We start from the raw sequence: 27,747 nt of genomic DNA, 5'->3' as shown, positions 1-27,747 counted from the left end.
CCATTTTCTAAACCTTGGTGGAAAGCACAGATAAATTGACAGCGCTGCGAAAATGGTTACTATGATTAGTCAAATCGTCCAATGGAATGCAAATCTTGATTGCATACCAGTATATTGCATAATAATTTTATTAAAATCAGAAGCCTAAAACGTTACTTCATTGTATTTAGTAACACTAAGAAAGGTGTCAAGGACAAAGGATGCCTTTACCGCACGTTTAGACACGAATCCACTATTTGTTTTGTGGACATATAGAAAAGGGCACATTATTTAGCCTAACTAGTCGTAGCCAAAATTATTTATTTACGATCATCCACACGTTTGTGTCATTCAACTGTTAAGTTTAAGCAAGATCCACCAAGGACTTAACTAGAAGTTGAAAACCCAACATTTCGGACTATCGGTATATATTTGAAAAAAGAAGAAAAAAAGACAAAGGTCAATATTTCTGTTCAATCTCGTCATAGCAAAAAAATATAATCCGACCATCTTCACATAAAGGTAATTAAACTATTTAGATCTTCATGAAATCCATCTTCTTAAAAAAGCTGATACACAAACTTGAGGCCGTACATGCCTACAAATGCAATGCTCAATGTCTCTCAACCCGTGGGGCATACACATATATATTAAAATATGCAGTTTTATTTGGTTTATTAACCAAGACAATACAATATTACAAAATAAAATCGCGATAAAAACCTAGTACTGAATTGAGGTTCTTACTATAATCCTATTAAAAGTCATTCAGTACAGGATGTCTACCATTTCACACGTAAATTGATGTAAAGATTTCAAAGACTATCTGTTTCGAAAATGGTCTTGATCAGTAACAAATCTACAATCTCATGCCAGACATTTGAAAACAGCCTGATAAAACTATGGCAAAAGTTGATGAGCCACTTTAGGCAAATTGAACTTATTGTGTTGAAAACATACTGAAGAAATATTTTTAATCTACACATATACATTTAGAATCCTTTTTATTATGCTTTTCCACTACATTTTTCAAATACATGTATACATGTAGAAAGGTACTTTTAACGCCTGTGATGCAAGTGACACTATCAAATTAAAGAGTTCGAGCACAAATCTAGGCTCTGTGAATAGTTCATTGCATTAGTGAGCAGTGCCCCATTCTGTTCTTGTCCAAAGAAGCAGTCAGTGTGCCTCAAGTTTTTGGCTTCACCATTGTTTGCCTGAAAATAGAAAAAAACATGTTATTTTATATCTATTTTTTTAATCACTACTATAATTTGAATATGAAAAGAAGCCCCCGCATAAAAAAATCATATGTACGATTTTTTAAGCCTATTTTCACCAATTCTAAACAGGATTTATGATTGCCTTTCTGTACTTGTGAGCAACACGAAAAGAAGTAAACATTCTTTTGACATTTCATCCCTTCTTGGAACATCCAGGAATGTGATTTTTGAAGCCATGTGAAAAAATTGTAAAAAATTACTTCCAAACTTTCCGACAAGAAACCTTTCACAAAACTCTGACAAACATAAATGAGCCTTGCACAGGAAAATGGGGCTTAATGCATGTGCATCAAGTGTCTCCAAAATTCGGCTGTCAGGTATGACACTTTTTGCCTAAACTGGTCTTCCGCTAAGAAGAGATTTGTTTGAGCCGATTGCACATGCTAATCTGGGATGAACTTTACGCACATGCATTAAGCCCTGTTTTGCCAGAGTGAGGCTCTTTGATCTGAACATACGTGAATCCCTTGTTTCCGGTGAGCAGAATGTAGGGAGTCTTCTCCTGCTGCTGCTTCTCTTTCAGCAAGGCCACCGTGTTTAGCGGTGTATCTGTCGTGCTCATCTTCAACATCAGCTGTAATACAAAGGCCATATACACCCACATGCTTATTGGAGCCTTGTGCTGCGAAAACTGGTCTTCATGCATGTATGAAAAGAGTCAACCAGGATAATAAGGGAGACACTTTCCATTTTTAATGATTTTTTTCTTTTAAGGAACTCTCTTCTTAACAAAAATCCAATTTAGGCAGTAAGTGTTGCCCTTACTAGCCTGTGCAGACTGCGCAAGTAATCTTACACATCATTCTACACACATGCAAGAAGTCCACTTGTTCCAGAACCAGGCTCAGACACATGCTTATCATAACATGGAACAGTTTTTCAAAGACAAACAATACAATTCTCCATTATAAAATACAAAAATCAAGAAGGAAACAATTCAAGTTTCTTAAAACAATATCATGCAATAAGAAAGTTTACTAAATGTTAAATAAAACTGGGATTGTTATTGCTGCAGTAACTTTCAGGCCATATCCACCAATAAATCCCCTCAATCCCTCAATCAGTGTCCATTCCTTACACTAAAACTCTCAAACTTAAACCCTCATGGTTTAATTTATAGATGTAGATTTAATTTACATACATAGGAAAATAAAATTGCAAAACTTTTTAAAATATTATTGTAAGATGTCCATGGTTAATCGCCTTTGTTGTGGGAATAATTACATACTACATGCTGTCTCCTAATGGTGGTCATAAGTGGTAAGTTATTTTAAAATACAATAAACAAGACTATTGCAAAGCAATAAAAGTCCCCTACCGACTCCACCATTGTCAGAAATTCCACCATTGTCAGAATATTTTTTTTATTTGTAGCCATAGCAACCAGAATTTTTGACGTAGGAACAAAATGAAATGCCGTGCATAATGTCCATATTGCCATCTATCCATGTTCCAAGTTTCATGAAAAAATATTAAGAACTTTAAAAGTTATCGCAGGATCCAGAAAAATGTGACAGACAGACAGACAGACAGACTGACTGACACACAGAGCGCAAACCATAAGTCCACTCCGGTGAAACCGGTAGGGGACTAACAAATCTACAGCCAATAATAAAGCCAAATTTGTTATCCTTTAACCCTTAAGCTTGAGCTTGATCTTTGAGATTGGGAGATGGTTGTTACACGCAACATTAAGTTTTATGATAATGTAAGTTAATGTCAAGTAAAATCAATAAATATATGGCAATGTTATGGTGGCCTCATGTCCAAATTTGACATATGACCTTTAGGTTTTGCCTTCAAGGTAGGAGGTTTAAAACACAAGAAAAATAATCTCATGATAGATTATATTTAAAACATTTTGGTGACAATCAGATGAAAAAATGATTGAGTGAGACAGCAGAAATCATCAAAGAACCACATTAAGAAAAATTCAATGACCATAACTCAAATGTGCATTGTGAATGGTGAATGGTTGTTAAGATTTGCCTAATTTTAGGCTTATCAACATTCTCAGAAAGGGCGATGAATATCTGATGAAAACTGGTTGAGATAGAGAGTAGAAACAAAAAAAAGTGGACAAAATCATGTTAACACAGCGTGGAAACTATATGCCAACCTTTGAGAGCATAATCAAAATCAATTGAGCCTCATTCTGGGAATAAAAGCCTTCATGCATGTGCCTAAAATGTGTCCCAGATCAGCCTGTGCAGTCAACATAGGCTTATCAGGGATAACACTTTCTGCCTACACTGGATTTGAATCTAAAATTAACCTCCTTTAAGCTAAAAATTCCCAAAAAGCAGAAAGTACGACACTGATTGGCCTGTCCCTGATTTGCTGCACAGGCTAATCCAGGACAAAAATTAACATGCATGCATTAAGCCAAGTTTCCCCAGAACGTTGCTTAATGGATAACCAACTGTTCGCAGTAAAATCATTGGAAGAAATTTAGAGAGAGGGCACTGCTATCTATGATGGAAGCTTTACAAAAGAAAAGACCCACCTGTGCCTCCTCTAGTTTCTTGGACCTCTTCTCTGTCTTCTTCTTGCCTGAACCTTTCCCATGGAAACGATGTGAGAGCTGGCGGAAGGCCTCTTTCTCGTTAAGTTGCCGCCCGGACTCGTCAGCATACTCGAGTTTCACATCCGGTTTGTACCCTACCTTCTCCTTGAACTCGGACAAATTGCCCGTGTACCGATCTCGCTTCTTGTACTTCTCATCTAGGTCACTGAAACAGTATGTAAAACACTGCATCAGTATGGAAGTCACTGCATCAGTACTTAAGTCACTGAATCAGTATTTAAGTCACTGCATTAGTATTTAAGTCACTGCATAAGTATGGAAGTCACTTCATCAGTATGTCAGTCCCTGCATCAATATGTAAGTAACTGCATCAATATGTAAGTAACTGCATCAATATGTAAGTCACTGCATCAATATGTAAGTAACTGCATCAATATGTAAGTAACTGCATCAATATGTAAGTCACTGCATCAATATGTAAGTCACTGCATCAGTATGGAAGTGACTGCATCAGTATGTAAGTTATTGCATCGGTATGCAAGTCTTTTCATCAGTATGTACGTCACTGCAACAGAATGTAGGTTACTGCATCAGTATGTAAGTCACTGCATCAGTCTTAAAGGGGGGTTGGGGTGGAATAGTGGGATTCGTTGGGTAATGCTCGGTGATGCACGTAACTCAGGGAAGATGTAAGTAACCTATTAAATATAAACTTGAAGGATTAGCTAGAAAGTAAGTTCAAATATTATTTACATGTTTTTAACAAGGATTTCCATGATAATTTATTTTATCCCACTTTTACAGCAAATTCGGTTGATTAAAGCCCTGTTGATTAAATTTCTGCTATATTCCATTGCACGAAATGATGTCATTTTTTCGACAAAATTTTGTGTAAAAAAGGTTCACTGAATAAAAAGTGGGATAAATAGAATAATAGATAAGTGTTGATAATAGATCAGGTTAATCATGCTCGGCACGAAAACAAAAAAGCAATCGCAAAGGCTCGTGCTTTTTGTTTTCTAAGCCTCGCATGATAAACCTGATCTATAATTAACACAAACCTGTTATTCACTATGTAATCAAAATATCATTTGAGCCTTGCTTGCAGAATAAAGTTTTAATGCATGTACGTAAAGAGTCGTCCCAGGATAGCCTGTGCAGGCTTTTATCGTATTTTTACATTTACATATTTATGCGCAAAGTGTTGTTCTTGCAAACTGCTCAAGCATGTGTTTGACGACAATAAATCACATGCTTTGAGCCAATTTTCCCAGAACGAGGCACAATTAACATCTCATAAGAGAGCAGCCCCACAAGGGATGAAACAGTTCCGTGCCTTCATTCTATTTTTTAAAGGCTTTAATCGAAATTAAAAATGTGGACTGCACAGGCTAATCTGGGATGAAACTTGCCGCACATGGGCTTCCCCAGTCCACCTACTCATATCTCTTGTCCTCGATGGAGTAATTCTGGGCCTTGATCTCCATCATTCCGGCCGTGATGCGGTGCGTCCGTATTACCTCCCTCTCCAGAAATCCCTTGTTGACGGCCACGCTCAAGGCTGCACCCATGCCCTTGTTGATCACAGGCTCGTCCTCCAAGATAGCTGTGTCCTCACCCTGCGAAATTAGTGGGAAGACATATCTACAGAGGTTGAGAAATGACAGCCAATAAATTGCTCATTGCATTTTTTTTTTCTTTTGCTGGCAATGTTATAATCAGCAAATTTTCAAATCGGATTTTTCTGGCTGTCCATGAAATATTCCGAAAAATCTGTCATCCCTACCCCATTTTGAAAAGAATTAACATGTATATCACAAGGGGCCCTTGGCAAAATCACATCAGGGGAAAAATAACATCCCAGATGTGATAAGTCCTTGATGGAGCTTGATTGCACATCTTGACAGTTTCTGGCTTTCATGTAAACACAACCTACCACAAGATGACAGGTGTCTCGTCTATCTCGACCCGGTTCCAGCCAGACTGCTCCTCCTCCTCTTCTTCCTCCATTCGCCGTCTCTCATCTTGTAACTCTTTCTCTAGCTCCTGCAATCAACAACAACACCAACATGTAGAGAGACCATGGCCACAGAGCACCTAGGCAAACTTAACTAGTGCTGACTCTGCCATCAGCAAAGTTAGCTGATACACAAATTGACCAAATTGGCTACAGAAAAATCTTTTTTTGGCTAAATCTTTAACACATAAAAAAATACAAATAGGTAGAATTTAGCCACAGCGAGTACAATTTTGCCAAAGACAATTCTGCTCCAAAGATTTTTGTATTTCATATCCATTTCTATGTATGAAATCCTACGACATACCATATTCAAACAAACTGGTATAATACTAAATCTTTTTACATTTTCCTTTTTTTTTAAAACGTTTAAACAACCCTTGCTCTGGGAAAACCGGGCTTTATGCATCTGCGTTAAGTGTATTGCCAGATTAGCTTGTGCATAACACACAGGTTTATCAGGATCGAGGGTCTGACAAGTAATGCTTGTGTAACCTTATCACGTGAGGTATGTTTGGTAGATTTGAATACGAGACGTTTATTTGGGCCTCGTTTTGGGGAAAATGCTTATATTGCATGTGTTAAGTGTTATCCTGTTTAAATAGCCTGAGCGGTCACCACAAGCTTGTCAGGGACGACATTTTACGTCCAAAGTGTATTTCGATTAAATGGAGGTCCTTTAAACGAAACATTCAATAAAAGCGGTAAGTGTTTGCCCCTTAAGAGGGCTGCACATGCTACCGGTAATCTGGGATGACAATTTAAGCTCATGGGGCTCAATTTCGAAGAAACTTCTGTGATGTCATCCAAAGGCAGTTCCAGGGTTCCAGATTTCTCCCCCCCCCCCCTAAAATCTTCAAAATAAAGTCAATTCATTTTATGTTTTACACTTAACTACATCTAAATCACCTATTAAAACTTGTCAAAGCCTTCAAAACCACTAAAATCGTGGAGCTTCGCCCCCCTCCCCCCTGGACCCCCAAAACTATAAACTATGCACTTTTTGGCATTATAAGAAGGTACTTTGATGAAAGTACATAAGGCGTGACATGCTCGAGAAGTGGTTGTCAAAGCCTTCAAAATCATTAAAATCGTGAAGCTTCCGGGGGGGATGGGGGGGGGGGGCTTCGCCCCCTGGACCCCCTAAGCCACAAACTATGCACTTTTTTGGCATTATAAGAAGGTACTTTGATGAAAGTATAAGGCGTGACATGCTCGAGAAGTGGTTGTCAAAGCCTTCGAAATCACTAAAATCGTGAAGCTTACGGTGGGCATCGCCCCCTGGACCCCCTAGTAGAGCTTTGCCCTGCACCCGCCAGGGGCCCTAGCGGCCCCCTTGACCCCCAGCAAATCTTTCAATATCCCGCCCCCCCCCCCCCCAAACAAGAAATCCTGGATCCGCCCCTATTATCCATGACCATTTATGTTAGCATTTCGATGATGTCCTCTTTCTCTTTTATCGACCATGGGTGTGACTTAGATTGGGTATGTGACTTAGAATTATGGCGTCACTTTTATGTTTTTTCCATCGCTATAATAACCCATGACGTCTGTCGTGAATAGGTGCTTGACGTAGTTTAATGTTTAGGTAACGCACATGTATTTGTGACGTTACGTTGTAAAAAGTTTAATAAAAGGATTTGATTTTAAATAAAATACCTTTTACTTTGATGTGATCTTTTTGCAATAGTTTTTTTTAAATTTATGTATAGTAATAATAATCCCGCTGGTGCATGTATTATATCTTGCAGTTAAAAAAATCCTGCTGATAATCACAAATGATACGACAATGGTGTATATTTTTTTAACTTTCAGAACAAAGAGTACAGGCTGAACCTGGTGACCAAGAAATGCAACGTAACGGTTCCCTCGCATCCGTTCTGGAAGACAGGCGTTGTCCCGGGCTCCAAGTTCCTGTTCGAGGCCGAGGCAGGGGCGGCGTCCATTCCATTTGAGCACCTTACTGTCCAGAACTGGGACATTACATTCGACAATGGAGGTAAGACGCTTTTGGTACATGCGCTTTGAGATGTATTACAGAAATATCTGCAGTGTAACGCCTATAAACGTATACGGAAACTACCGTCAATGTTTGTGAAACTGTCTAGTAGTATGCATATGGTTTCGTGGTGTGATTGTCTTAATATGTATAGCCTACACTTATTGTCGCAAATGAATTTCTATATGCGTATTGACGGCCTTTGGTGATTTTGGCGTTTTTGCAGACTTGTATAGGCTTGTGTTTGAATATTTATAATGAAACTTCACGCAATCAAAATAAGAATTTCAGTCATAGACATAATTGTTTAAGGATATTAACGTATGTGTTGCAATTATTTAAATAGTCACAAAAAGTAGAACCATCTGCCATACACGCGTTTTGTAAAATATTTTATTTTTGTTGATTATCTGCTCATATGAAGACATTTCCATTAAACTTTCTGCATTCTAGAGAAACAATGCATGTAACCATTTCAGCAAAATACGCTATAGCTGTTACATCGCCCACCTGTGTACCCGTCTTCGCAGCATATTATAACAAAGAAATCGGCTTCTTGATTGAGAAGTAAGTACTGATTTACTACCCGCTACGTTTGAGGATTTGATGATGGTTTTTCCACTTAAAATTTAATATACAATTTGATTTTAAAAACAAATAGTATCCAATTTATAAATAAATTGCAAACGTTTGTTTTATAAACTGAAATTTAGCGGGAACGTTCACTTTCTCGCCATTGTTATCCTAAGCAGAAGTGTGTCTCACAGGCTACTAAACCACTAAATATAGATACATTCCAATATTGTTTTTTACGTTCAATAGCTAGATTAGTTTTTAATTGTTTGACGCCACAGAAGCGAGTATAACCAAGTAGGAAATGTAAACATCGGAAATATTATTTGTCGTATGACTTTTGAAATAAAATTAAACTATTAAAACGATCGTGCCCTTTATGGGAGAATATGTTTGCACTATTTCCCTTTGCCTATGCGTATATCCATGTCTTGCCAGTCTTCTTTCGCTCTCAGCACTTTGATAATTCATTTTATTTATTTTTTCAGTTTCTTCGATATTCACGCCGGTATTTCTGACCCCAGCGTTTTCATTCCGCCTGCCGAGTGCGCCGGTCTTTAATCGTGTGCATTACATTACTTTCTTGTATTATGATTGTTCAAATTAATAAAAACAGTAGATACATAATAAAATTGACTTTGTAACACATGGATAAGCAAGTTGAGTTGTTATATCTGTTATCTTCCCAATTGCTTGTCGTTGTTAAACGGCCGTAGAAATAATCACGTTGCGCAATATCGTAAACATGGGATATTTAAGCACGCATTTTTAAATTAGGCATTTCTTTGACACTGGATGAAGGTGAAAACAACCAAAACGAATTAGCAATGTATGTTCCCTATACTTTCTTCATTCTCCCTCTTTTAAACGTATTTTTAAATACAACGAAGAAAATTTCAACAAAGCAATAGATTTAATATCACTTTAACGCTGAACATTATGTGTTTTCGTGATTGGGACAAAGTGAGCAAAATCGGGATTATGCCATTGTCTATTTTAAAGGGGCCTTTTCACGTTTTGGTTAATTGACAAAATAAAAAAAAAATTTCAGATTCGCAAATGTTCGTTGATGTTTTTGAGAAAAACAGTAATACTGAACATTTACCGTTCTCTAAAATATCCATTATATGCATCTTCTGACAATAACCTGATTTCTGTTGTTGTCGTTATATTTTGTGATACTACGATGATTGCTGGCATAAAGTATAAAATACATCACTCATTGTATGAGCACGGATGGCCGAGTAGTCTAAGTGATAGACTTTTACTCCAGGTGTCAGTGGTTCGAGCCCAGTTGAGAGTTACTTTTTTCTTTCTTTAATTTTATTATTTTTTTACACAAAGTGAGCAAAATCGGGATTATGCCATTGTCTATTTTAAAGGGGCCTTTTCACGTTTTGGTTAATTGACAAAATTTAAAAAAAAACGTTTTAGATTCGCAAATGTTCGTTGATGTTTTTGAGAAAAACAGTAATACTGAACATTTACCGTGCTCTAAAATATCCATTATATGCATCTTCTGACAATAACCTGATTTCTGTTGTTGTCGTTATATTTTGTGATACTACGAGGATTGCTGGCATAAAGTATAAAATACATCACTCATTGTATGAGCACGGATGGCCGAGTAGTCTAAGTGATAGACTTTTACTCCAGGGGTCAGTGGTTCGAGCCCAGTTGAGAGTTACTTTTTTCTTTCTTTAATTTTATTATTTTTTTACTGGAACGCTTTAGATCCAATGTTTGCATTTATCAATATAAAGCATTTAACGACAAACTTTAATACATGCCAAAATCTGTGAAACGGCTACATTAAAAATGGGAAGTGTTGAGTAATATACTGAGACAAGATGCCGAGCCCGTTGTCCATTATACCTATCATAACGTTATTGAGTCTAGTACGGGAAGACGGGGCTCAATACATGTACGATAAGTGACGTACCGGATCAGCCTTTAAAGTCCGCACAGGCTAATAACGGACACTTCCCGCTTTCATGGAATTTTTCATTTAAAGGAAGTAGTTAAATAAATGATTTCTTATAGAAATCCAGTTAAGAAGGAGAGTATAGTGCTGAGTGACTGCACAGGCTAATCTGGTGCGAAAATATACGCATATGCAATAATACCCGTTATCAAAAAGCTTGTTAACTTCAGCTTTCAATGCGGGACTCGGGCATTTATGTCCTTTCAACAGGGTGACTTAGTGTATCATACTAACAGTTTGAGGGTGACTTAGTGTATCATACTAACAGTGTATCATACTAACAGTTTTGACAGGGTGACTTTGTGTATCATACTAACAGTTTGACAGGGTGACTTTGTGTATCATACTAACAGTTTGACAGGGTGACTTAGTGTATCATACTAACAGTTTGACAGGGTGACTTTGTGTATCATACTAACAGTTTGACAGGGTGACTTAGTGTATCATACTAACAGTTTGACAGGGTGACTTAGTGTATCATACTAACAGTTTGACAGGGTGACTTTGTGTATCATACTAACAGTGTATCATACTAACAGTTTGACAGGGTGACTTAGTGTATCATACTAACAGTGTATCATACTAACAGTTTAACAGGGTGACTTAGTGTATCATACTAACAGTGTATCATACTAACAGTTTGACAGGGTGACTTTGTGTATCATACTAACAGTTTGACAGGGTGACTTTGTGTATCATACTAACAGTTTGACAGGGTGACTTAGTGTATCATACTAACAGTTTGACAGGGTGACTTAGTGTATCATACTAACAGTTTGACAGGGTGACTTGTGTATCATACTAACAGTTTGACAGGGTGACTTAGTGTATCATACTAACAGTTTGACAGGGTGACTTAGTGTATCATACTAACAGTTTGACGGGGTGACTTAGTGTATCATACTAACAGTTTGACAGGGTGACTTTGTGTATCATACTAACAGTTTGACAGGGTGACTTTGTGTATCATACTAACAGTTTGACAGGGTGACTTAGTGTATCATACTAACAGTTTGACAGGGTGACTTAGTGTATCATACTAACAGTTTGACGGGGGTGACTTAGTGTATCATACTAACAGTTTGACAGGGTGACTTAGTGTATCATACTAACAGTTTGACAGGGTGACTTAGTGTATCATACTAACAGTTTGACGGGGTGACTTAGTGTATCATACTAACAGTTTGACGGGGTGACTTAGTGTATCATACTAACAGTTTGACAGGGTGACTTAGTGTATCATACTAACAGTTTGACAGGGTGACTTAGTGTATCATACTAACAGTTTGACAGGGTGACTTAGTGTATCATACTAACAGTTTGACAGGGTGACTTAGTGTATCATACTAACAGTTTGACAGGGTGACTTAGTGTATCATACTAACAGTTTGACAGGGTGACTTAGTGTATCATACTAACAGTTTGACAGGGTGACTTAGTGTATCATACTAACAGTTTGACAGGGTGACTTAGTGTATCATACTAACAGTTTGACAGGGTGACTTAGTGTATCATACTAACAGTTTGACAGGGTGACTTAGTGTATCATACTAACAGTTTGACAGGGTGACTTAGTGTATCATACTAACAGTTTGACAGGGTGACTTAGTGTATCATACTAACAGTTTGACAGGGTGACTTAGTGTATCATACTAACAGTTTGACAGGGTGACTTAGTGTATCATACTAACAGTTTGACAGGGTGACTTAGTGTATCATACTAACAGTTTGACAGGGTGACTTTGTGTATCATACTAACAGTTTGACAGGGTGACTTAGTGTATCATACTAACAGTTTGACAGGGTGACTTAGTGTATCATACTAACAGTTTGACAGGGTGACTTAGTGTATCATACTAACAGTTTGACAGGGTGACTTTGTGTATCATACTAACAGTTTGACAGGGTGACTTAGTGTATCATACTAACAGTTTGACAGGGTGACTTTGTGTTTCATACTAACAGTTTGACAGGGTGACTTAGTGTATCATACTAACAGTTTGACAGGGTGACTTAGTGTATCATACTAACAGTTTGACAGGGTGACTTTGTGTATCATACTAACAGTTTGACAGGGTGACTTTGTGTATCATACTAACAGTTTGACAGGGTGACTTTGTGTATCATACTAACAGTTTGACAGGGTGACTTAGTGTATCATACTAACAGTTTGACAGGGTGACTTTGTGTATCATACTAACAGTTTGACAGGGTGACTTTGTGTATCATACTAACAGTTTGACAGGGTGACTTTGTGTATCATACTAACAGTTTGACAGGGTGACTTAGTGTATCATACTAACAGTTTGACAGGGTGACTTAGTGTATCATACTAACAGTTTGACAGGGTGACTTAGTGTATCATACTAACAGTTTGACAGGGTGACTTAGTGTATCATACTAACAGTTTGACAGGGTGACTTTGTGTATCATACTAACAGTTTGACAGGGTGACTTTGTGTATCATACTAACAGTTTGACAGGGTGACTTAGTGTATCATACTAACAGTTTGACAGGGTGACTTAGTGTATCATACTAACAGTTTGACGGGGTGACTTAGTGTATCATACTAACAGTTTGAGCATTTATCTTGGAAGCCACTTGTTCACTGTTTTGCAAAATGACGATGCAAACAGTAACAAATAAATATAACACTTTATTTAGTGCATTTATACAGCCAAAGTATAACGGTATGGTGGTGCGGTGGTCGAGTGGTAACACTCTGGTCTGCCATTCCAGAGGTCCTCGGTCCAATGCCCGGCCGGGGCACTGGAAATTTCAGAAATGCTTCAAGTGTTTCACACCCAAGTAGAGAGATGTACTGGTATGAAACCCAAGGTAATTCTCGCGTGTATCGGTGCTATACACTGAGCACGTAAAAGAACCAAGGGATCTATTCGCAAAGAGCTAGGGTATCGCACCCGGATTCCTTGTATCCCAATACTGTCTCTTCTGCTTTTTGTCTCTTCAGCAAAACCAAAGGACCCCCTTGGAAATAAGTGCTTGCACTTTCATGGGTTATCCTTGACTGCAAGTTAAAAGAAATACATACAAGTGATAGTACCCCTGACTAAAAACCACATCAGTCCGCTTATGCATATCGATCAATCGAAGTCGGAAAAATAAATCGCAGTTTGACAATTTTTTATTATAAATACATGTACAAGTAACATTTAGCGATTAAAGTATCATCCAGTATCAAAAGCTAATCCGGTGCAATGCTAGCGAGTTAGGATCAACTTTAGTTTTTTAAGTAAATGCATTTACCGATATTGCATTAAAATAGCGTAAACCTGTGAACAAGTCACAGACAATGGCCTTTGAACATGGGACACATGATCAGCACACAAGTTGTTATAAAATTTGGTAATTATTTGAGCATATTTATCTGTGAAAAGAGGGTTTGATGCATGTGCTTAACGTGTCGTCCCAGATTAGCCTGTGCTGTCAGCACAGGCTAATCAGGGACGACAATTTTCGCCTAAACTGGAATAGTTATAAGAAAATACTTTCTGTAAGCGAAAAATACCATACATGCGGAAAGTGTCGTCCCTTATTAGCCTGTGCGGACTGCACAGGCTAATCTGGAAAGAAATATTACACACATGCATAAACCCCTTTTTCACAGAGCATGGCCCATTTAAAATGTTGAAGTTCCGATCTGAACAAGATGTAAAACACCGCATGATATGAGAACTGACCTTTTGGAGTCTATGACATCGGGCTTACACGCGCCTTTACACGTTTCCCAAATCATGATGAAGTGACAGTCTGGACATGCCCTTCTTTTGGCATTTGAACAAGAGCAGAATACATGTCGAGGTACTATTCATTCAACATTATCCACATGAGCACTACTTGACATGAGCCTTATCGTGTCATGTTCTAGACAGACTCGAAGGTCGCTAGACAGACTTCAAGGGCGATACGTGCATGTTAAGACATCTTACAGACTCCAGATAAGAACGCGATTACCGACAACATGATCTGATGCATAAATGGGAACGTTCTCATTTACAAATCAGTATTCAAAAAGGGCTACACACTCTTGTCAGATAAATTGGAACGTTCCGTGAAGCCCTCGCATGAAACCATTTGATTTGAACAGTTGTTACTAAGTATAGCATTCACATAAGTCTCGTTCTGGGACAACTGGACTTGATGAATGTGCGTAAAGTGCCGTCCACGATTAGCATGTGCGGTCCGCAAAGGCTAATCTGGGACAACATTTTCCACTTTAAATGGATTTTCATTTAGAAGAGAATTCCTTAAAAAGGAAAAATTTAATCCAGGCGGTCAATTACATCGCTGATAAGCCTGTGTGAATTGCACTGTGTTGGTTGGCAAAATAACTATATTTTAATAATACACTAATTAACAATGTTGTTAATTAAGTTGTTGTAACAACGATCACTTTTTTCTTTGTCTTTAGTGGATATATGTTAGCCACTGGAATGAATAAACTGCGTATATGAAATTTGCCAAGTAAAAAAATAAGATAAAGGATGCCAACTAAAACAATACACGTGTGCTAACGGTGCTTTATCGATCAATATGATGTCTGCACTACTATCGCATACCTTTTTGTGTGGTAAATGATTTGTTTTGACGGGAGGGCATGTGTCTGACATTCATGTGGCATCGCCACACTAAGATGCAATTCTGAAAATACCGCACCAGAATATCGCTTTTATTAAGTATCTAAAACATGTCCCGCTTACACATACACTACAATAATGCTAGAGATACGTGGCGTATCATAGTAAATAATGCTTTGTTTGTTCCGTTTGATTTTTAAGATGTAATAAACACTTTTTCAGTCACGGCAGGCAGTGACACTTTTCACAACTCACACTTTTCCTGTGATAGCTGGTTTACCAGTGCTAAGTGTACATATTTATCCCAGAAATTGAGAACTATCTTCCTTGAATAATTGGTAGAAGGAGAATGGCAGCAGAGAGGATTTCAAGACCAATCAATTCCCACACAAGGATTGCGCTCGGACCGGGGATCAAACAGGCGATCCTCGTCCTTGCCGCGGACCGATATAGATGCAACAATTTAGCCATTGAAAGAAATCGTATACTTGATCTACCATTTTCTAAACCTTGTGGAAAGCACAGATAAATTGACAGCGCTGCGAAAATGGTTAACTATGATTAGTCAAATCGTCCAATGGAATGCAAGATATTGATTGCATACACAGTATATTGCATAATAATTTTATTAAAATCAGAAGCCTAAAACGTTACTTCATTGTATTTAGTTAACACTAGAAATGTGTCAAGGACAAAGGATGCCTTTACCGCACGTTTAGACACGAATCCACTATTTGTTTTGTGGACATATAGAAAAGGGCACATTATTTAGCCTAAACTAGTCGTAGCCAAAATTAATTTATTTACGATCATCCACACGTTTGTGTCATTCAACTGTTAAAGTTTAAGCAAGATCCACCAAGGACTTAACTAGAAGTTGAAAACCCAACATTTCGGACTATCGGTATATATTTGAAAAAAGAAGAAAAAAAGACAAAGGTCAATATTTCTGTTCAATCTCGTCATAGCAAAAAAATATAATCCGACCATCTTCACATAAAGGTAATTAAACTATTTAGATCTTCATGAAATCCATCTTCTTAAGAAAAGCTGATAACACAAACTTGAGGCCGTACATGCCTACAAATGCAATGCTCAATGTCTCTCAACCCGTGGGGCATACACATATATATTAAAATATGCAGTTTTTATTTGGTTTATTAACCAAGACAATACAATATTACAATAAAATCGCGATAAAAACCTAGTACTGAATTGAGGTTCTTACTATAATCCATATTAAAAGTTCAATTCAGTACAGGATGTCTACCATTTCACACGTAAATTGATGTAAAGATTTCAAAGACTATCTGTTTCGAAAATGGTCTTGATCAGTAACAAGATCTACAATCTCATGCCAGACATTTGAAAACAGCCTGATAAAACTATGGCAAAAGTTGATGAGCCACTTTAGGCAAATTGAACTTATTGTGTTGAAAACATACTGAAGAAATATTTTTAATCTACACATATAACATTTAGAAATCCTTTTTTATTATGCTTTTCCACTACATTTTTCAAATACATGTATACATGTAGAAAGGTACTTTTAACGCCTGTGATGCAAGTGACACTATCAAATTAAAGAGTTCGAGCACAAATCTAGGCTCTGTGAATAGTTCAGTTGCATTAGTGAGCAGTGCCCCATTCTGTTCTTGTCCAAAGAAGCAGTCAGTGTGCCTCAAGTTTTTGGCTTCACCATTGTTTGCCTGAAAATAGAAAAAAACATGTTATTTTATATCTATTTTTTTAATCACTACTATAATTTGAATATGAAAAGAAGCCCCCGCATAAAAAAATCATTATGTACGATTTTTTAAGCCTATTTTCACCAATGTTCTAAACAGGATTTATGATTGCCTTTCTGTACTTGTGAGCAACACGAAAAGAAGTAAACATTCTTTTGACATTTCATCCCTTCTTGGAACATCCAGGAATGTGATTTTTGAAGCCATGTGAAAAAATTGTAAAAAAATTACTTCCAAACTTTCCGACAAGAAACCTTTCACAAAACTCTGACAAACATAAATGAGCCTTGCACAGGAAAAATGGGGCTTAATGCATGTGCATCAAGTGTCTCCAAAATTCGGCTGTCAGGTATGACACTTTTTGCCTAAACTGGTCTTCCGCTAAGAAGAGATTTGTTTTGAGCCGATTGCACATGCTAATCTGGGATGAACTTTACGCACATGCATTAAGCCCTGTTTTGCCAGAGTGAGGCTCTTTGATCTGAACATACGTGAATCCCTTGTTTCCGGTGAGCAGAATGTAGGGAGTCTTCTCCTGCTGCTGCTTCTCTTTCAGCAAGGCCACCGTGTTTAGCGGTGTATCTGTCGTGCTCATCTTCAACATCAGCTGTAATACAAAGGCCATATACACCCACATGCTTATTGGAGCCTTGTGCTGCGAAAACTGGTCTTCATGCATGTATGAAAAGAGTCAACCAGGATAATAAGGGGAGACACTTTCCATTTTTATGATTTTTTTTCTTTTTAAGGAACTCTCTTCTTAACAAAAATCCAATTTAGGCAGTAAGTGTTGCCCTTACTAGCCTGTGCAGACTGCGCAAGGTAATCTTACACATCATTCTACACACATGCAAGAAGTCCACTTGTTCCAGAACCAGGCTCAGACACATGCTTATCATAACATGGAACAGTTTTTCAAAGACAAACAATACAATTCTCCATTATAAAATACAAAAATCAAGAAGGAAACAATTCAAGTTTCTTAAAACAATATCATGCAATAAGAAAGTTTACTAAATGTTAAATAAAACTGGGATTGTTATTGCTGCAGTAACTTTCAGGCCATATCCAAATAGAAATAATGTACCCTCAATCAGTGTCCATTCCTTACACTAAAACTCTCAAACTTAAACCCTCATGGTTTAATTTATAGATGTAGATTTAATTTACATACATAGGAAAATAAAAATTGCAAAACTTTTTAAAATATTATTGGTAAGATGTCCATGGTTAATCGCCTTTGTTGTGGGAATAATTACATACTACATGCTGTCTCCTAATGGTGGTCATAAGTGGTAAGTTATTTTAAAATACAATAAACAAGACTATTGCAAAGCAATAAAAGTCCCCTACCGACTCCACCATTGTCAGAAATTCCACCATTGTCAGAATATTTTTTTTATTTGTAGCCATAGCAACCAGAATTTTTGACGTAGGAACAAAATGAAATGCCGTGCATAATGTCCATATTGCCATCTATCCATGTTCCAAGTTTCATGAAAAAATATTAAGAACTTTAAAAGTTATCGCAGGATCCAGAAAAATGTGACAGACAGACAGACAGACAGACTGACTGACACACAGAGCGCAAACCATAAGTCCACTCCGGTGAAACCGGTAGGGGACTAACAAATCTACAGCCAATAATAAAGCCAAATTTGTTATCCTTTAACCCTTAAGCTTGAGCTTGATCTTTGAGATTGGGAGATGGTTGTTACACGCAACATTAAGTTTTATGATAATGTAAGTTAATGTCAAGTAAAATCAATAAATATATGGCAATGTTATGGTGGCCTCATGTCCAAATTTGACATATGACCTTTAGGTTTTGCCTTCAAGGTAGGAGGTTTAAAACACAAGAAAAATAATCTCATGATAGATTATATTTAAAACATTTTGGTGACAATCAGATGAAAAAATGATTGAGTGAGACAGCAGAAATCATCAAAGAACCACATTAAGAAAAATTCAATGACCATAACTCAAATGTGCATTGTGAATGGTGAATGGTTGTTAAGATTTGCCTAAATTTTAGGCTTATCAACATTCTCAGAAAGGGCGATGAATATCTGATGAAAACTGGTTGAGATAGAGAGTAGAAACAAAAAAAAGTGGACAAAATCATGTTAACACAGCGTGGAAACTATATGCCAACCTTTGAGAGCATAATCAAAATCAATTGAGCCTCATTCTGGGAATAAAAGCCTTCATGCATGTGCCTAAAATGTGTCCCAGATCAGCCTGTGCAGTCAACATAGGCTTATCAGGGATAACACTTTCTGCCTACACTGGATTTGAATCTAAAATTAACCTCCTTTAAGCTAAAAATTCCCAAAAAGCAGAAAGTACGACACTGATTGGCCTGTCCCTGATTTGGCTGCACAGGCTAATCCAGGACAAAAATTAACATGCATGCATTAAGCCAAGTTTCCCCAGAACGTTGCTTAATGGATAACCAACTGTTCGCAGTAAAATCATTGGAAGAAATTTAGAGAGAGGGCACTGCTATCTATGATGGAAGCTTTACAAAAGAAAAGACCCACCTGTGCCTCCTCTAGTTTCTTGGACCTCTTCTCTGTCTTCTTCTTGCCTGAACCTTTCCCATGGAAACGATGTGAGAGCTGGCGGAAGGCCTCTTTCTCGTTAAGTTGCCGCCCGGACTCGTCAGCATACTCGAGTTTCACATCCGGTTTGTACCCTACCTTCTCCTTGAACTCGGACAAATTGCCCGTGTACCGATCTCGCTTCTTGTACTTCTCATCTAGGTCACTGAAACAGTATGTAAAACACTGCATCAGTATGGAAGTCACTGCATCAGTACTTAAGTCACTGAATCAGTATTTAAGTCACTGCATTAGTATTTAAGTCACTGCATAAGTATGGAAGTCACTTCATCAGTATGTCAGTCCCTGCATCAATATGTAAGTAACTGCATCAATATGTAAGTAACTGCATCAATATGTAAGTCACTGCATCAATATGTAAGTAACTGCATCAATATGTAAGTAACTGCATCAATATGTAAGTCACTGCATCAATATGTAAGTCACTGCATCAGTATGGAAGTGACTGCATCAGTATGTAAGTTATTGCATCGGTATGCAAGTCTTTTCATCAGTATGTACGTCACTGCAACAGAATGTAGGTTACTGCATCAGTATGTAAGTCACTGCATCAGTCTTAAAAGGGGGGTTGGGGTGGAATAGTGGGATTCGTTGGGTAATGCTCGGTGATGCACGTAACTCAGGGAAGATGTAAGTAAACCTATTAAATATAAACTTGAAGGATTAGCTAGAAAGTAAGTTCAAATATTATTTACATGTTTTTAACAAGGATTTCCATGATAATTTATTTTATCCCACTTTTACAGCAAATTCGGTTGATTAAAGCCCTGTTGATTAAATTTCTGCTATATTCCATTGCACGAAATGATGTCATTTTTTCGACAAAATTTTGTGTAAAAAAGGTTCACTGAATAAAAAGTGGGATAAATAGAATAATAGATAAGTGTTGATAATAGATCAGGTTAATCATGCTCGGCACGAAAACAAAAAAGCAATCGCAAAGGCTCGTGCTTTTTGTTTTCTAAGCCTCGCATGATAAACCTGATCTATAATTAACACAAACCTGTTATTCACTATGTAATCAAAATATCATTTGAGCCTTGCTTGCAGAATAAAGTTTTAATGCATGTACGTAAAGAGTCGTCCCAGGATAGCCTGTGCAGGCTTTTATCGTATTTTTACATTTACATATTTATGCGCAAAGTGTTGTTCTTGCAAACTGCTCAAGCATGTGTTTGACGACAATTAAATCACATGCTTTGAGCCCAATTTTCCCAGAACGAGGCACAATTAACATCTCATAAGAGAGCAGCCCCACAAGGGATGAAACAGTTCCGTGCCTTCATTCTATTTTTTAAAGGCTTTAATCGAAATTAAAATGTGGACTGCACAGGCTAATCTGGGATGAAACTTGCCGCACATGGGCTTCCCCAGTCCACCTACTCATATCTCTTGTCCTCGATGGAGTAATTCTGGGCCTTGATCTCCATCATTCCGGCCGTGATGCGGTGCGTCCGTATTACCTCCCTCTCCAGAAATCCCTTGTTGACGGCCACGCTCAAGGCTGCACCCATGCCCTTGTTGATCACAGGCTCGTCCTCCAAGATAGCTGTGTCCTCACCCTGCGAAATTAGTGGGAAGACATATCTACAGAGGTTGAGAAATGACAGCCAATAAAATTGCTCATTGCATTTTTTTTTTCTTTTGCTGGCAATGTTATAATCAGCAAATTTTCAAAATCGGATTTTTCTGGCTGTCCATGAAATATTCCGAAAAATCTGTCATCCCTACCCCATTTTGAAAAGAATTAACATGTATATCACAAGGGGCCCTTGGCAAAATCACATCAGGGGAAAAATAACATCCCAGATGTGATAAGTCCTTGATGGAGCTTGATTGCACATCTTGACAGTTTCTGGCTTTCATGTAAACACAACCTACCACAAGATTGACAGGTGTCTCGTCTATCTCGACCCGGTTCCAGCCAGACTGCTCCTCCTCCTCTTCTTCCTCCATTCGCCGTCTCTCATCTTGTAACTCTTTCTCTAGCTCCTGCAATCAACAACAACACCAACATGTAGAGAGACCATGGCCACAGAGCACCTAGGCAAACTTAACTAGTGCTGACTCTGCCATCAGCAAAGTTAGCTGATACACAAATTGACCAAATTGGCTACAGAAAAATCTTTTTTTGGCTAAATCTTTAACACATAAAAAAATACAAATAGGTAGAATTTAGCCACAGCGAGTACAATTTTGCCAAAGACAATTCTGCTCCAAAGATTTTTGTATTTCATATCCATTTCTATGTATGAAATCCTACGACATACCATATTCAAACAAACTGGTATAATACTAAATCTTTTTACATTTTCCTTTTTTTTAAAACGTTTAAACAACCCTTGCTCTGGGAAAACCGGGCTTTATGCATCTGCGTTAAGTGTATTGCCAGATTAGCTTGTGCATAACACACAGGTTTATCAGGATTTTCACAAAGAAGTGTCTTTGTTCCTTTGTAGCCTGCACAGACTATTCTGAGATGACACTTTACGTACATGTATTAAAACCGTTTTTAAAAGAAGGTCAATTAAATTAGAGCTTGTCACATAAGTGATGAGCACCCCTGATGCTTTATTTCATATTATGTAGCAAGTTGTTATAATTATGATACAGAAATTGTATTTAAAAATTCGTGAAAACTGTTATAAATTTTTGCTTCATATAATTAGAAACAGTGTATTAATGTTAACATGTTGTATGTTGAAAAGTACAGGAACACTTTGTTGCACATGTTTATGTTTAACAACAGCCTTATCCATTCACAGATGGGTTTTTTTAAATGATAAACAAGATGCGTTTGTAAAACACAATGTCCCCATATATGACGTTTGACCTTGAAGGATAACCTTGACCTTGACCCTTCACCACTCAAAATGTGCAGCTCCATGAGATACACATGCATTTCAAATATAAAATTGCTAGCTTCAATATTGCAGAAGTGACATTACATGAGCAATTTTGACCATATATTTGACCTTGAAGGATGACCTTGACCTTTCACCACTCAAAATGTGCAGCTCCATGAGATACACATGCATGCCAAATATCAAGTTGCTATATTCAATATAGCAAAAGTTATTGTAAAATGTTAAAGATGGCGCAAACAGACCAACCAACAGACCAACCAACAGACAGGGCAAAAACAATATGTCCCCACTACTATAGTGGGGGACATAAAAATGTTTTTTCTGATTAGCCAGCTGGTAACATAAAACATGATGCAAAGGAACCATGTGCTATAAACAAGTGCTTACTCTGCCATTTGCCAAATTAGCCCATGGCTACAAATTAACCCATTCCGACCAAAATTGTATTTGGCTACAATCTTTTCCTAATGAAACTCAATAAAATAGCCAAATGACAAGAATTTTTTCATATCAAAGACAATTTGGATGCAATAAATTGTTGATCAAGGGAAGCCCTGTTAACACTCACCACTAGCTCATCTCTCTCTATTTCCTCCCTGTTCCCTGACTGTCCATACGTGGGTATATCTCCCAGGGCCCTACAGAACTCTGACGTGGCATTGAGGGTGATAGTCGCGTCCTGCCCTCCCCCCTCCATCTCCGTCTCACTAAGCTCAGCTTTGAGCTTCTCTGCTATCTGCAACATGATTGAAAGTAAAGTGCTTGTTAACTATATAGAAGTTAAGCTGCTCTGGTAAAACAGGCCTTATGCATGTGCGTCAAGTGTTGTACCGGATCAGCCTTAACCCTTTGCATGCTGGGAAATTTGTCGTCTGCTAAAATGTCGTCTGCTGAATTTCTAAAATTAGCATTTTCTTCGAATTTTTTTTTTTCAAGAATATTATCAGAAAAGCAAACAGTTTGGATACTGATGAGACGCCACGTTCTGTGGCGTCTCATCTGGATCCGAACTGTTTGCAAAGGCCTTCAAAATTCGGTTCCCGCACTGAAAGGGTTAAATTGCTTCTGCACAGGCTAATCAGGGGCAACACTTTGCATAAACTGGATTTGGGTTATGAAAAAATCCACAGGGCATAAATTGACAAGGCATCCTATTTGTTTTGTACAAACACCAAAAAATAATTAATATATTTCATTTGATTTTTACCTTTTCTGGATTCAATTTGCTCTTTTTATGTTGTATTTTTCTCGCCACATCAAGAGCAGATTGTAATTCAATATTGGCCTCGTCATCATCAATGCGCACACCTGTTAGGTCTTCTACCTCTACTGCAAACAAAGAGTAGAATAGATGTGAGTCTTGCTCTGGCAAAACTGGGCTTGATGATTAAGTATTGTCCCAGATCAGCCTGTTAGGGAACACATTTTTTTAAGGCAGTTTTTTCTTTGCAAAAATCCAGTTTAGGTGGAGAGCATTGTCCCTGGCAAGCATGTGGGGTTACTTTACGCACATACATTTAACCTGGTTTACCCAGAGCAAGGTTAACTTCTATGCAGAGGTTACAGTTCATTGTATCAAAGAATCTGTAACAAACACATGATTAATAACAGCCCTGAGCTGACTTATTAACATCAATTTACATTAAATTCAACATTTACATGAACAAACAAAACAGTTGTGACACATATAAAAAAAAGTTCACATACATTGTATTAAAGTAAAAAAACTAGGATATATGGTGAAATGGTGAAAACAAGTTTTAATTTCTTAGTCATTCAACAGATCACAGTATAGCTTAAGATCATCACAATCACACAATATTTTGCAACAAACATTGCATTAAAACCAATTTACATTTAAATAAGAGCCATACAATTTAACTAAATTTTAGTAACAAAAACATGATCATAAACAAAACACATGTAAAAAAGAACTACATTCTGAGAAAACTGGGCTTATTTCATGTGCATAAAATTGTCATCCAAGATAAGCCTGTGCAGTGTTCACATGCCAACCATGACAACTTTTTCCGCCTATACTGGATTCTTATTTAGAAGAGACCCCTCTTAAATGAACAAGAGATGTGTTCGTCAGAAACACAATGCCCCCTATTGCGCCGCTTTGAAAAAAAATAAAAATTACCTTTGACCTTGAAGGATGATCTTGACCTTGAACTTCCACCACTCAAAATGTGCAGTTTCATGAGAACGCCGCTTTGATTTTTTTTTTTTTTACCTTTGACCTTGAAGGATGACCTGGAACTTCCACCACTCAAAATGTGCAGCTTCATGAGATACACATGCATGCCAAATATCAAATTTCTATCTTCAATAAAGCAAAAGTTATGGCCAACGTTAAAAGGTTTTTTTCCGGATGGACGGACAGACTGACAAACACACATACTGACATACTGACTGACAGACAGTTCAACTGCTATATGCCACCCTACCGGGGGCATAAATTCCATAAAAGAAGAAAGTGTCTGCAGACTGCATAGACTTTTCTAGGAAGACAATTAACGCACATGCATTAAAGCTCAGTTTTCATAGAACACAACTCAAATGATCTCATCCAACTTACCATCATCTTCATCTGACATCATTACCCCGTCATCTTCATCACTGTCAATGGGCTCTACTTTAATCGTCTTCCTAACATCTCCCACCACATGGGGGGCGGCGACCTGACCTGGCACAAGGTCAAGGCCAGGGATAGGCGTGGCCTCCTCCTTCACTACACCTCGACCCCGCACCCTTCGTACAGAGTAGAGCAGTATCAATATAAACTCATGTATTGGAATATGGAAAGTGCGATAAGCAAATTAGTTTAATTGCTATCTCCCGCGAAATTATAAAACCTATAAAAGCAGTTCTCAAATAAAGCTCCGAAATTAAAAGATCTGAAATAAGATTGTATTTTTTACAGTAATAAATGATGCTATTAAAAGGTAGTGTGATTAATAGATGGTGTGTAAGGAAAATTGTTGTGCCCGATTCAGCTATCTGTGTATATACTTGCTACCAAGTTTTAATTGAATCTACCAAAGAAAAGATATTTTTGAGTAAGAACTGGTGATAACTCTGACATAAAAAGGTGGTGTGCCATTTTTATGACCTTGACCCTGGTCATAGGGTCATGAGTCTTGCTTGTGCCTCACTACCTGATAACGATGAACAATTATAACTATGCATTTGAAAATCCCTTGATGTATGGTAGACACAACAAGGCTGTGATGAATCTTATATTCACCTAGACCCGTAGTCTTCACGTGTGATGTCGTCGTTCAAAGGTAACAGGTCATCTGCTCTCAATGCTTTCTTCTTGCGAATCTTCCGTACCTTCTTCTTAACCTTTTTAAACGTTGATTGCTGACAAAATAACAAATTAGCGCTAAGTTGAAGTTAAAATTTGGGATCAAGTGTCCAGATATAACACAAGTGTTTTACAGGATAATTAGAATACTTGTAAAATATGCTTTGGTATTCAGTAGCAGGAGTGTGATTTCAGCATCACCTCAGGGGAGGAGAATGCGCTTCCCAACTTACAAGGATCAATTAAACTATTAATTTGTACATACATGCTTAAAGTTGATAAATCTTTGTAAAATATGTGTGACATTGAAAGGGAGAAAATCAGCAACATGAAGAAGAAATCACACCCCCAGTAGTTGCCCTTTACTACAAACATAAAAGCAGCGTAAAAAAGCAAATTTGACATCAGAAATACAATCAGTTAAGAGAAGCAGCAAATGAAAGACAAGTTACTATATTTTAAAATGATGGACAAGTAAACATTTATTACAGATTTTTTGTAAACAATTTTATTTCTATAATGTATAATGGAACTGTCATTTATTTTATGAAGTATAGCATTAGATCCATGTTAACACATGGTCTGCATATGCGCTTACTATAATTTCATAGAGAAGTAACTTACAGCTTCTTCTGGTGTCATATACTCGGTCAGTATTGTCCTGGCAGATGATAGGGTTTGCTGAAAACAAGATTCAATAAGTGGTGTTTATTCAATGAGTGGTATTTCTTAAAATACTCTTGATCAAGGATTGAGTTGACTGTACAGGGATTATGTTTCAGAACAAATTATGAAACTTATCAAATTATAATTTTCACCATTTTGGGAACGAGTCCGGGTCCCATTGAAATGGGAAAAATCATCGCGTTTTGACTTAAATTAGGAAATTAATATTGTTGTTGTTTTGCTTACTGATGCTTCAAAATTGAGAATAAAAATGTTTTCAATATTAGTTTTACTTAGGTGAAACTTATAGAGCTGAATGGGAGATAAACTTCATGTTGAAATCTAAAAAATATATTTGTGTGTGTGAAAACCTTCAATTGGGAATTTTTAGGTCCCACTTGGGAAAAATTATACTTCTTCTAATAGGAATGGGGCCGAAGTACTGGCCCCAATTTGAGCAAAAACACACAAACTGACATGATTTAATAAGCCTTGATCTTGGAAAACTGGACTAAATGCATAAGCCCCAAGAGTTGTCCCAGACTAGCTTGTACACTCAGGACAGGCTAATCAGGGACGACACTTTCCATCCCAGACTAGCTTGTACAGTCAGGACAGGCTAATCAGGGACGACACTTTCCATCCCAGACTAGCTTGTACAGTCAGGACAGGCTAATCAGGGACGACACTTTCCATCCCAGAATAGCTTGTACAGTCAGGACAGGCTAATCAGGGACGACACTTTCCATCCCAGACTAGCTTGTACAGTCAGGACAGGCTAATCAGGGACGACACTTTCCATCCCAGACTAGCTTGTACAGTCAGGACAGGCTAATCAGGGACGACACTTTCCATCTAGACTTGATTTTTGTAAAGAAGAGAGTTCCTGTAAACAATTTTTGTTGTTAAAGTGGAAAGTGTCGTACCTGATTAGCATGTGTAGACTGCAAATACTGTAAAGTGTTGTCCCAGTTTAGCTTGTGCAGATTCAGGGACTACACTACCCACTTAAACTTTTATTTTTGTTTAAAAAAAGGCTCTTCTTAATAAAAAAAATCCAATCTAGACAGAAAGTGTTGTTTACACACGCTAATCTGGGACAACACTTTTCACACATTCATTAAGCTCTGTTTTCCCTGACTGCCACTCATATATATCGAGACTATTTATCTATGTATAATCGCACATTGTATTTTTTTAAGTGAGATTTGAAAATTCCACTCGATATACTTTGATTACAAGTTCAATTCACACATTAACAACTAACTAAACAAGTTTATGACTTCTAATTTCTAAGCTACAAAAGAGTAAATCCCCACAAATGCGACCCAACAACTGGGCCCATATTTACCAACCTGGACTTGAGACTTTGGAATAAAGAATATACTTAGCACCAAGAACGATACGTCGAGCACATGAATATATAAACACTACCACTGGTAATCGTGTAATTAACAAAAAGTTCTTTATAAAGAATGATGAAGATAGAGGTAGTTAATGTCAAGTTTGACTCAAAGCGATTCTAGAATTTTCCAATGCAAAGAATATTCTTTATTCTTTGACTT

General features: G+C 37.5%; 1 protein-coding gene and 1 long non-coding RNA gene across 6 annotated transcripts in view; one reads left to right on the top strand and one right to left on the bottom strand.

Moving 5' to 3' along the window:
- Nucleotides 1-1,114: 1,114 nt before the first annotated feature.
- Nucleotides 1,115-27,747, bottom strand: part of LOC127871027 (U4/U6.U5 tri-snRNP-associated protein 1-like) — a 52,626-nt gene continuing 25,993 nt past the window's right edge. The window contains exons 10-19 of one of the 5 annotated variants that reach the window (XM_052413647.1): nucleotides 26,141-26,197; nucleotides 25,454-25,572; nucleotides 24,785-24,957; nucleotides 23,411-23,532; nucleotides 22,772-22,939; nucleotides 21,218-21,328; nucleotides 20,720-20,898; nucleotides 19,256-19,481; nucleotides 1,724-1,839; nucleotides 1,115-1,199 (exon numbers count right to left, since the gene is read on the bottom strand). In XM_052413647.1, the coding sequence (XP_052269607.1) occupies nucleotides 1,172-1,199; nucleotides 1,724-1,839; nucleotides 19,256-19,481; nucleotides 20,720-20,898; nucleotides 21,218-21,328; nucleotides 22,772-22,939; nucleotides 23,411-23,532; nucleotides 24,785-24,957; nucleotides 25,454-25,572; nucleotides 26,141-26,197 (1,299 nt within the window). In that variant the 3' untranslated portion in view covers nucleotides 1,115-1,171. Of the gene's footprint in view, nucleotides 1,200-1,723; nucleotides 1,840-3,771; nucleotides 3,998-5,232; nucleotides 5,412-16,106; nucleotides 16,674-17,203; nucleotides 17,320-19,255; nucleotides 19,482-20,719; nucleotides 20,899-21,217; nucleotides 21,329-22,771; nucleotides 22,940-23,410; nucleotides 23,533-24,784; nucleotides 24,958-25,453; nucleotides 25,573-26,140; nucleotides 26,198-27,747 lie in introns of those variants that run through there. The other 4 variants (XM_052413645.1, XM_052413649.1, XM_052413646.1 and 1 more) reach the window with 4 other exon arrangements.
- On the top strand, nucleotides 7,599-9,036 carry LOC127871035 (uncharacterized). The gene is made up of 3 exons (XR_008045051.1): nucleotides 7,599-7,808; nucleotides 8,288-8,375; nucleotides 8,870-9,036. It is a non-coding gene; the product is annotated as an uncharacterized LOC127871035 (long non-coding RNA).

The sequence above is a fragment of the Dreissena polymorpha genome, chromosome 3 (assembly GCF_020536995.1).
Source record: "Dreissena polymorpha isolate Duluth1 chromosome 3, UMN_Dpol_1.0, whole genome shotgun sequence".
In the NCBI taxonomy this organism is placed as follows: domain Eukaryota; kingdom Metazoa; phylum Mollusca; class Bivalvia; order Myida; family Dreissenidae; genus Dreissena; species Dreissena polymorpha.
The sequence above is the reverse complement of the archived record's forward strand: the minus strand, read 5'-3'. Positions and strand labels throughout refer to the sequence as shown.